Below are 11,475 nucleotides of genomic sequence, written 5' to 3'. Positions count from 1 at the left end.
TCTGCCTATGGCTAAGGACGGCCCTGCAGGCTCCCTCCCACACCCAGAGGTGGGGACTGAGATCTCGCCCCACTCATTACAGGGATGGGCACCACACAGGGTGAATTCCCCTGCACTCAAAGCAGGAAATACAGAGTGAAGGCACCAGTGCCCCCGCACTGTGCCCGGGGAGCTGGCAGGAGCCCGGGGAACGGGTCAGGCAGAGCAGGGCTGTAAGACGTGGACACGCAGCGGGACTGGAGCAAGGCCCCGTTGTGTCTCCCCCTCGGCTTGCTGCACACGCGTGTCACTGCTTTGCTCGTGGGTCAGGCTCAGCCCGGCCCGGCGTTCGGAACGTCCCCTGAACAGCTTTGGGAAAATCCCGTCCCAAAGGGGCCCCCGGCACCGTGCAGAGCGGAGCTAAATCCCCAGCGGCTGAGAGCGGTTTGGGGCGGAGCAGAGCCAGAGATTGAGCCCCAGGGGTGGGCGGGAAAATGTTAGAACAACCGGGGGATTTTGGGAAAGTGTTTTTCAGAGTCTTCGCTCAAAGGACTCAGATTTGTCCCACGAACCCCACCCCACACTCCTGTGCATACAGCACATTGCCGGACAATTGGAGTAAATGTGGTTTTTTAGAATATTTTAAAGAATAATCCATGTTCAGCCCAACTCCAGCAGAGCTGCAGCTCGGCTACAATGTTAGAAACACAGAAGGAGGGTGATTCTGATCTCAGCCCCCCAGATTCAATCTGGAGTCACCCCTGACTGCAGCGGGGACAGGGCTGAATTCACCCTGGAGAACTGAAGGAATCAGAGACTGGAAATCTCCTTTCCCCTCTGCTGTGTCTCTCCCCGGCTGTGAGCCGCGGGGCCGGGCTGCACCCCAGGGCTGGGTGGGGGGTGAAACGCTGGAGTGACAGATGGGCAGAGGATTGAGTCAGACGGACACGGTTTGTGTCACCCCCACTTACTGCCTGTTTGTTTGTGACTCCAAAGGGGTCCTACCCCAAACCCTCCATCTCCGTCAGCCCCAGTGGGGTGATCCCCATGGGGGGAAACTTCACCATCCGGTGTCGGCATCAGCTCTTGGACAAGAGGTTTCTCCTCTACAAGGATGGAGCTGGGAACTATACGGCTTACACAGACCCTGCCGGCTCTGAGGCTGAATTTCCCATCATCAGCGCCAGACGGAAACACAGGGGCAGCTACACCTGTCGTTATAGTGACAGAACAGACCCACCTGCCTACTCGGAGCCCAGCGACCCTGTGAAGATCATTGTCAGAGGTGAGGGGCCCAGCCTGGCACCTTGGCTCCCAGCCCCACACCCAGCTAGATCCCCGGGGGCTCGCACCGACGGGCCCCTCAGAGCCAGGCTCTGCCCTGAGCCCTGGGCCCAGCAGAGGGGACACCCAGCCGGGGAGGGGGGAGTCACTGGAAGCGGGAGGTTCCCCAGCCAGGAGGGAGAAGCAGCCACTGGAGATTTGGGGCAGAAGGGGGATCCCTGCCCCCAGGGGGGCTGCAGAGCAGGGGGGGCCTTTCCCAGGCAACACATCAGTTAGGGGGTGATGGGTGGAGCTGAAGGTTATAAACCTCAGTGTATAGTAGAGACTTGCACAGTCCCCTACAAGTCAGTGGTGGTGCCGTGCACAGAACCCAGGAGTCCTGGCCCCCATCCCCCCTGCCCTCACCACTAGACCCCACTCCCCTCCTAGAGCCAGGGACAGAACCCAGGAGTCCTGGCTCCCAGCCCTCCCAGCAGAGAAGCCAGGGAGTGAATGGACCCTGGAGACTGGCCTGGCCTGTCACCCGCCGGGGAGCAGAGCTCTGGGCCCCAGGGGCTGGGGTGGCTCCGTGTCTCATGCTGTGAGCCCAGGGCTGAGGGGAAACTCTGGCCCCTGTGGAAAGGGATCCAGGAGCCCGTCCCCAGGGCCGCCGGGTCTGACCCACCAATGAGGCCGCGTGGTGAGGACGGGCCCCAGGAGTGAGTGACGGGGCCTGTGTCTCACGGCCTGTCTGCTTCCCACTGCAGAGCCCAGCTACCCCAAACCCAACATCTCCCTGAGACCCAGCGGGGGGGTCTCCCTGGGGGGAGCCGTGGCCATCTGGTGTCGGGGGCAGCACCAGGGCGTGTGGTTCGTACTGAATAAAGAGCGACGCCATTTCCCACCTGTGGATTCGGACGGGTTGGAGGCTGAGTTTCCCATCAGCAACGTGAGCCGGGAGGACGGTGGGAACTACAGCTGCTTCTATCACAGCAGATCGGAGCCGTTCAACGTGTCGTACCCCAGCGACCCCGTGGAGCTGGTGGTGAGAGGTGAGGGGCCCAGCTCAGCGTCCCCGTTCCCAGCCCCACACCCAGCCGGACCCTCCAGGGCTCTGCACCAGTGGGACGCTCAGAGCCAGGATCTGCTCTGAGCCCAGCAGAGGGGACGCCCAGCTGGGGAGAGGGGACTGAGTCGCTAGGGGGTCCCTAGCTAGGGGGGAGCAGCAGCTGCCTGAGATTAGGGGCCGAGGGAGGGGGGAACCCTGCCCATAAATTTCTTCTAAGATGCCGTGGCCAGGGAGAGGCACCTCTCCCCAGGCCCCAGGCTGCTGCAGCAACAGAGGGCTGGGGGGAGTCCTCTCTCCCCGCTGCAGCCCTGGGGCCAGGGCCGGCTCCAGGCACCAGCATTCCAAGCTGGTGCTTGGGGCGGCATTCTGCAAGGGGCGGCAGTCCCCCTTGTTTTGCCCCCAAGTAGCATGCAGAATTGCCGCCGCGGGCGGGGAGCGGGGGCAGTCCGTGTGCCCTTAGGGCGGTAGGTGCGTTTCCGCGGTAGCGGCAATTCGGCGGCAGCTTCTATGTTTAGCTGTCCGGGGCGGCTTCAGCTACACATAGAAGCTGCCGAATTGCCCCCGCAGCGAAACGTGCCTGCCGCCCTAAGGGCACACGGACTGCCCCTCCCGCCCCCCCCCCCCCCGCGCCCAGGGCGGCTGCTTGGGGCGCCAAAAATTGTAGAGCCGGCCCTGCGTGGGGCAGCCTGCACCCCAAACCCCTCATACCCCGCCCCACCCCAGAGGCCCCACCCCAGCAGGAGCCCTCACCCCCCCAGCACCCCAACCCTCTGCCCCTCCCCCGTCACATATCACCTCTCTGTGCACACAACAAAATTCATTCCGCACATGGATGTAAAAAATTAGAAGGAGCACGGCCCTGCCCCCAGGGGGAGCTGCAGAGCAGGGGCCTGTCCCAGGGGGATGCTCCCCTGGCTGCCCCGGCTCTGGGGGCGCACAGAGGAGTCGGGCCCAGGGGCTGCCCAGCCGGCCCCGCCCCCAGCCTGCGACTGCCTTCCAGGGCCGGCTGTGTGATGCCCACCTGGGCTGGGGGCTGTCGGGTTACAGAGCAGTGGGAGCTGCACACGTTGGATGCTGAGAAGCAGCCTGGAAACAACAGCTGTGGGGAGACCCCCAAGGATTCCCGGGCAGGGGAAGTGGGGGGAGCTCGAGCCTGGGGCGGGATTTTTTTTGTGGTGGGGAGAGAGAGAAACCAGCGGGAGCCAGCAGCCAGCAGCTCCTCCCCCGCCCCAGCGCTGCTGGTGGAAATGGCTGGGAGAGTTTGGAGGGAGGCTGCCCAGCGCCGGGGAGAGACACCAGCAGCCAGCGAGGTACCAACCGGCACCAGAAATGCAGGGACCCAGCGAGCGGGAGCCAGTGGAAAGGGACCCGGTGGCCGAGCTGTGTCATCGAAGGGGCCAGGCACAGAGCTGGCAGGGGGACAGTCCCGTTGGGAAGGGGCAGAGATGGCAGGAACAGGGGGAGGCAGAGAGAGGAAAGACAGAGGCAGGAGGGGAAAGTTAAAGGAGGAACCGGGCAGTAAATTGTTAGAAAACCTTCAGCTGCAGCAACAGGAAGAGAGAATTTGTCCGAGAGCAAAGGGACTCTAGAAAAAGCAGCGGAGGGACAGTTGTTGCATTGAGAAGCCGACCCATCGCCTGGAGAAATCGCTGCAGGTATCTGAGCTGGAGCTCAGAGCAGCAAACAGAGACGGCGCAAGGGGAGGGCTCAAGATACAACAAACCAGCCTAGGAACAGAGAAGCCGCGACGGGTCCGTAGCGCGGTGGGTTCTGGCCTAGTGCCTGGGACGCTCCAACTCCAGCTCCTGGGGCTCCATGAATGTAAATTGTTGCCCATGAAGTGGGTTTAATTCAGCCAATGGCAGTTACTGGTCAGGCAGCTCAGCAATAGTTCCCGGTGTGACCCTCCCCAGCAGTTCCGGCTACACCAGCGAACTCTGATTCACTTGTGACCATTCCCCACTGAACTGATTCCTCCTTCCCCAGCCGATGGAGAGAAAACACAATTGGCCTCCAGGTCCCCTCGGCCTCTCCTTGCTCTGCCCCAGCCACCCCTCCCTGGGCTCCTGGCAGATGGATCCGCGCCGTTGCCCTGGGGGGTGGGGGACCCTGTGTCTCTTGTGTCACTAGCCCAACTCTCTCGGTCTTGAATTCAGGGGAAAAGCATCCAGGAGACTCTCCCTGCAGGCCCTGTATCGGCCTCATCACTGGGGCCGGGCTGTGGGGACGGGGCGCAGTGACCGTGCTGGTGTCTGTGTCTCACGACCTGTCTCCTCCTGCCCTGTGGAGCTGGTGGTAGCAAGTGAGGGGCCCGACTCAGCGTCCGTCCTCCCAGCCCCACACCCAGCTAGGTCCCCGGGGGCTCGCACCGATGGGCCACTCAGAGCCAGGCTCTGCCCTGAGCCCTGGGCCCAGCAGAGGGGACACCCGGCCGGGGAGGTGGGACGGAGTCACTGGGGGGTCCCAGCCAGGGGGGAGCAGCCTTGTACCCTGCACATGGTCTGATGCTGCCCTGGTCACCGCGGTGTCGGGCGCCTGCCAGTCGAGCATTAAGCGCCGTGGCCCCGTCTGTCCCGGGCGGGTCGTTCTCTCTCGTCCTCTCCCTGGGGGAGGTCTGTGCCCACCGCGCAGGGGCTGGTCTGGGGCGGTTTGGGGGGTCAATGGCCGCGCTGCCCCGGGTCGATAACGGAGCAGGCCGGCCGGGGAGGGCGCCTGGCCTTGGAGCTGGAGGTGGGGAGGTTTGGGGGGCCCTGGCTGCTGGGGGAGCTCGTTCTGCAGCCTGGGCCCGGCCCCAGGGGAAGTTCTGTCCCCTGCCCAGACGAGCGTGACCCTGATTGTGGCCGGGCCGGAGGCAGGGAGCCGACACCCCGGGGTCACCCCAGAGCTGTGGGCTGTTGTCGGGTGTCTGCCCTGCAGCTGGGGGCCGGCGGGCGGCACCCGGGTTAGCTCTGATGGAGCTGAAAACAGCAATGGAGCCGTGGGCGGGCAGGACTAGCCGCTCGCGTGTGCACCCGGCGCCCTGGGCGGCTTGTCCTTGAGCGCCCAGCCCGGCCCCATGCACCCGGCACTCGCAGCCCCCTGCAGCCGGAGCCGGGAACACACTGGGCTCAGCCCTCGGGCACCTCGGAGATCAGGGCAGAGACCTCGGACTTGACTCCGTCTGCGAGAAGCCGATGCAGGGAGCGGGTGCTGGGCGTGGTGCCCTCGCGGCAGCCTGTGCTGGGGAGGAGCTGCTGCAGCTAGCTTGGCCGTACCCACGTGCCCCCAGCGCAGACCCAACGCAGTGAATGAGGCAGGGGCCACACACGGCATATGAGGATCCCAAGCACTAGGGAGCCGCGGCTCCGTGTCTGTGGGGCTGGGAGCCCAGCTTGCAGGGCCGGGATTCTGGGTGGGGGGAACTCTGGGATCTGGGAGAGAATCTCCGACTGGGGGCCCTTGGATCTGCCCGTGGCTGGAGCTGGGCGGGAGGCCAGGGCTGGGTGGGTGCCCGGGTCTGGCTCTCACGGCCTGTCTCCTGTACGCAGATCCCAGCTTACCCAGACCCAACATCTCCCTGAGCCCCACTGGGGTCATTGCCCCAGGGGCAGACGTCACCATCCGGTGTCAGGGGCAGCGCCGGGACGTGAGGTTCTTCCTGCACAAGGCTGGAGACCTGAACCCGCAGCGACACATGGACCCTGCTGGGGCCGGGGCCGAGTTCCGCATCCCCAGCGTGGGCCGGCAGCACGGAGGGAGCTACAGCTGCAGCTACCAGCCCCGGTCAGAGCCCTTCATCTCCTCGCAGCCCAGCGACACTGTGCAGCTGGAGGTAGCAGGTGAGAGGCCTGGCTCGGTGTCCCCACTCCCAGCCCCACACCCAGCTGGGTGCTCAGTCGGTCTCAGAGCGAGTCTGGGCTGTCGGTATTAGCCCCCCCTGGTTTGACACAGCCCCGGCTGGCAGACAAGCTCCCCTGGAGCTCTACAGACACAGGGACGTTCCTCCTCCCAAATAGGAACAGCCGCACCCAGACCTGCTCCGCAGTGACTCCAGCTGTGAATGGCACCCGGCTGGGGCAGTGACCGTCTCTGTGTCGTCTGTCCATACAGCTCCGAGCACACGGGGGAGCTGGCCCAAGACAAGGGCTCCTGGTAATTAATATTAGTCAATAACGATTTTGGTTCCAGTTTCCGTGGAGCAGGGGCAGCTCTAGCAATTTCGCCGCCCCAAGCAGGGCTGCACACCACGGGGGGCGCTCTGGCGGTCGCCGGTCCTGCGGCTCCGGTGGAGCATCTGCAGGCACGCCTGCAGGAGGTCCACCGGAGCCGCCTGCTGCCCTCCCGGCGACAGGCAGAGCGCCCCCGCCCCTGCGGCATGCCGCCCCAAGCACACGCTTGGCACGCTGGGGTCTGGAGCCGGCTCTGCCATGGAGCCAGCTGTCACGGAGTGTGGGGGGACACAAGGCCCTGCACCCCCAGCTTCTTGTGATCATCAGGACTCTCAGCCAGCCAGTAGCAGAAGGTTTATTTAGACGACGGGAACACAGTCCCAGACAGGTCTTGCAGGCACGGACAACAGGATCCTCCCCAGTTAGGTCCATCTTGGGGTCCCAGGAGCACCACAGCCCCCTTGGGGGGTCAGAGCCCTGTCTGGGCTTCCCTCCATTACACCAGCCACCACCTGAAACTCTCCCACTCCCCAGGGTCTTCTCCCCCAGCCTTTGTCCAGTTTCCCGGGCAGAGGTGTCACCTGGCCTCTCACCCCTTCCTGGGTTCTCACGTTACCTGCTCAGGTATCCGCCCCCAAGGCCAGTCTCCCATCCCCCCATGTAGCCCGTCCTCCCAGGCCAACACCCCCCACTCAGCATTCACAGGCCACAGTAAGAACAGTCCCAGTGCGTCCCACCAGCCAGGGGCTGTATCTGCGCTCAGGGTCTCGCTGGGCCGATCCTCCCCATTCTGGGATCCCGGGGGCGCTGAGTCGGCCCGAATCCCTGGGTCCCGTCCTCTCCCCAGGGACGCCGGCTCAGCCCGGGGAAGAGCCGCCATTGCCTGTTGGGGGAGGAGAGATTCCCTGTATAACTAACCACAGACACCAGGGCTCCAGCTTTCTCAGCCCCGCGCCCCACCCCTGACAGACGCTGGTTCTATTCCTGCAGGGGGAAACAACCAGGGAGGGGCACAAGATCCCACCTGCTCGGGGAACACAGGACCAGGTAAGAGTACTGGGGGCAGGAAATCGCCATCAACCTCCCCAGAAACAGGTATGTGCTGCCCAAGGAGCCGCCCCCAGGGGGAGCCACGAATGGCTGCCTGGGTGGGACCTGGGGCAGATCCCCACAGCGAATGCCCCATCTGAACACCCCCCCAGACTCATTTCATATGCGGGGGGGGTCACTGGACAGATACCAGATTGGCTTGGTGGGGACAGGGCCTGGGAGAGCTTCCCCCCAACGCACAGCCCCACCCTGGGGGCCCCACAGACTGGGGAGACGCAGGGAGCTACAGCTGCCGATATCGCACCAAGTGGGACCCGCCCGTCTGGTCAGAGCCCAGTGACCCCATGGAGCTGGTGGTAGCAGGTGAGGGGCCCTGCTCCACGTCCCCGTTCCCAGCCCCACCCAGAGCCAGACCCTCAGATGGTCTTGGCCCCAATGGGATGCTCAGAGCCAGGCTCTGCCCTGAGCCCTGGGCCCAGCAGAGGGGACGCCCAGATGGGGAGCAGGGACAGAGTCACTGGGGGGTTCCCCAGCCAGGCGGCAGCAGCAGCCACTGGTTTAAGGGCTGCTGGCTGGGTGCTCGGTTCCCTCCCTCCCCCATCCCAGCCAATGCTCGTTCTCATCCCATTGAGGGAACTGACTCAGCTGGGCCCCAGCAGTCAGATCCCCCCGCGACAGAGCCAGAGGGAGAAGGTGAATGGGAGAAATGGAGCAATTCACCCCCAAGGGAACAGGGCTCCCTGCTCAGACACCCACGGGGCCATTCGGAGGGGGATGGTCCCTGCAGACAGAACTGATGGGTTCAGTTCTGCTAGATAGAGGGTGATGGACAGATCCATGGGGACCGATGGCCACGGGTCAGTGGGAATGTGGGTCCATGGGAACGTTGGGCAGTGGAGAGATGGGAGCACGTCTGGTGAGGGATAGAAAGACGGACTAAGACCTTGTCTATGTGAAAACTGGACCCAAAATGATGAATCCCGTGTGGTTCCAAGCTAGGGTGACCAGACTGCAAGTGTGAAAAATCAGGACGGGGAGTGGTGGGTAATAGAAGCCCATATAAAAAAAAGCCCCAAATATCGGGACTGTCCCTATAAAATCGGGACATCTGCTCACCCTATTCCCAACCCCCACTGGTGATCTCAGAGCGAGTCTGGGCTGTCGGTATTAGCGCCCCTGGTTTGATTCAGCCCCGGTTGGCAGACAAGCTCCCCTGTAGCTCTACAGACACAGGGACGTTCCTCCTCCCAAATAGGAACAGCTGCACCCAGACCTGCTCCGCAGTGACTCCAGGTGTGAATGGCACCTGGCTGGGGCAGGGACCATCTCTGTGTCGTGTGTCCGTACAGCTCCGAGCACACGGGGGAGCTGGCTGAGGATAGGGGCTCCTGGTAATTAATACTAAAAAAATATAATGGAGATACACCTATCTCCTAGAAGTGGAAGGGACCCTGAAGGGTCAGTGAGTTGAGTTGAGTCCAGCCCCCTGTCTTCACTAGCAGGAGCAAGTACTGATTTTTCCCCAGATCCTGAAGTGGTCCCCTCAAGAACTGAACTCACATCCCTGGCTTTAGCAAGCCAATGCTCAAACCACTGAGCTCTTCTTCCTCCCCAATCTATGGGGATCTGGGACAGCTGGCTTCACAGGGTACATGGGGCCTGAGGTACACCCCCCCACCCCAGTACAGCCCTCTGCCATTGGGAGTGAACCCCCGACCACTATTACCCAGAATCCCCTGTGCTCCTGCCCCTCCCCACTAGCCCCATAGACTGTTCTGCTGTGGGTCCCTGGGTTCACTCCTCGAGGGGGAGGAGCTGGGGAAGCAGGTACTGAACCAGCCGCTCATGGCCTGGTGCTGCTTCCCAGGGGGCTCAGAACTGAAGCTGTGCATCCCCATCATCGCCGGGGTGAGCTCGGCAGCCGCCGGCCTCCTCCTCCTCGTGGCCTTCCTCTGCTACAGACGAACCCAAGGAGGTGAGTGCCCCGCCCAGCGAGGGAAGGGTTAAACCCGCTGCTAAGCCGGGCTGGGAAGGGGTCACGGCTTGGATGGGAGACGGGGAAGGAAACCCAGGGGGTGGGGCAGGGGCCCAGCAGGGGGCGCTGTGGTGCAGTGGGCGGGGACCCGTCTCTAGGGTATCCAGGCTTGGCAGCTGGAGGGTGAGATGCTCCCCAGGCAGAGCGAGGGGGGCTCCCTCCTGGGCCCCCCATCCCAGCTGCCTATAGGGCTGGGGGGCAGGGCTGGTACACGGGATCCGGGTCGATTCATGGACGATTCTGCTTCGTGTCTCTGCAGGGAAAGGACCAGCCCCAAAACAGAGCAGGTGAGACCCCAGCTCCGCTCCCCACCTCCCATCTACCTGATACAGGACACAGGACTCCTGGGTTTTCTCTCCGGGTCTGTGAGGCGACTAGGATCTAATGGTTAGATCAGGGGGGCTGGGAGCCAGGACTCCTGGGTTCTTTCCCTGGCTCAGGATGGGGAATGGTGTCTAGTGGTTACAACAGGCGGGGCTGGGAGCCAGGACTCCTGGGTTCTGTTACTCTCTCTCTCTCTCTCTCTCTTTCTCCCCATAGGAAGTCCGAGCCTGCAACCACAGTCTGTAAGTCACACATGAGGGGGCAGCCATGGAGCCGGGGGGAGGGGCGGGTATCCTCTGGCAGGGTCTGTGTCCTGTGGGGGGACATGCTGATGTGGGGTGCAGCCCTGACTCACTGAGTGCCTTTGGGGGTGCCCCGCCCTGTGCCTCAGTTTCCCCCGCTGCACTGTGGGGCTAGTGACCCTGCCCCACCCCAGTGTGCTGCGGGGTAGGTGGGCCAGTCTGCGAAGTGCTCAGATGGGGGGTGGGGGGCTGGGCCCTGATCTGGACTCAGCTGCTCACCAAGGAGGTGTCTCTATTCCACAGACGCCCTCAGGGGTGAAGGGACGCAGCTGGATGTCCTGGTAAGTTCCCCCCACTTCTCACCCCCCCGCCCCGGCACCAATGGTCCATCCAGCCCGGCACAGGTCCCACTAGACCCATGTTCTGACGCCAGGCCCCAGACTCTGCCTGGCCCCTCCGTGCCCCCTCAGGGCAGACACCGGAGCTGGGGATCAGCATCGGGGCTCCCCACCGAGAGGGGCAGGAGACCCAGAACACAGAGAATAAGAGCCTGACCCTGCACCCCCCAAACTCACCTCGACCCCCCTCAAACCGTCGTGCAAACATTTGCATTTGTGTAAGGTTTGCGGAGGGTCAGCGGAATTCCGTGGGGGGCAGGTGCCGGGGCAATTTCCCTGTTCTCTGCCCCATGGGGCTCTGTGGGCGGGGGGGGGCGGGGGGGCGGGGGTTGCTGGACTCCCGGGGGGTGGGGGGAAGAGCAGCTCTCGGGAGCCCCCTGCTGGACAGGACAGAGCGTGTCAGAGCAACTGTGCATGAGGGGAGGGGGGCTGTGGGGGGCATTGCTGCCGCCTGGTGGCTGGGATCAGAACTGTCTGGTGTGCATGTGTGTTGGTGTTCACACACACACACACACACACACACACACACACACACACACACACAGTGTCTCTCTCCCCTCCCAGCCCCGGGAGCCCGACCCCAGCGCCGAGGGACTCACCTATGCCGAGCTGGACCGCCAGGCACTTCAGGCCAAGCGGGGGGGCCCGGCCCCTGCCCCCGAGCCCGTCCTGTACGCCACCATCAATGTCAGCTAGGAGCCCCATGGGCAGAGCCCCTGGGGTGCAGGGGAGCCCCCCACCCACCCGCATAGCGTGAACCCAGGGGGAGTTATCGCAGCAACGGGGCAGGGAGCATCGGCCACTGGGGGTGACAGTGATTCCCCCCTGATAATGGGCTTCGCTTATAGCCCCCCCATAACCTCCCCCTCCAGCTGGTTCTGCCCCACCCAGCCCCACGGGTGGGGGCCATGGGGGCTCAGCACCAGGAGGGGGAGGGGATGTGCTGAGGCAGCTGTTTGTGTTATTT

At 63.7% G+C, this 11,475-nt stretch overlaps 1 protein-coding gene across 1 annotated transcript; it reads left to right on the top strand.

Annotated features, from left to right (window-relative positions):
- Positions 1-1,026: 1,026 nt before the first annotated feature.
- LOC120388470 (leukocyte immunoglobulin-like receptor subfamily A member 6) lies at positions 1,027-11,252 on the top strand. Its single transcript, XM_039510293.1, has 11 exons — positions 1,027-1,264; positions 2,010-2,294; positions 5,839-5,872; positions 6,401-6,442; positions 7,307-7,344; positions 7,450-7,506; positions 9,377-9,484; positions 9,804-9,831; positions 10,085-10,110; positions 10,414-10,451; positions 11,073-11,252. Exons 1-11 carry the CDS (start codon positions 1,027-1,029, stop codon positions 11,202-11,204), a joined length of 1,026 nt encoding a protein of 341 aa, XP_039366227.1. The 3' UTR covers positions 11,205-11,252.
- The last annotated feature ends 223 nt before the right edge of the window (positions 11,253-11,475 follow it).

The sequence above is a fragment of the Mauremys reevesii genome, linkage group 22, assembly GCF_016161935.1.
Source record: "Mauremys reevesii isolate NIE-2019 linkage group 22, ASM1616193v1, whole genome shotgun sequence".
NCBI classification, from domain to species: Eukaryota; Metazoa; Chordata; order Testudines; family Geoemydidae; genus Mauremys; species Mauremys reevesii.
This window is presented reverse-complemented; position numbering and strand designations above follow the sequence as displayed.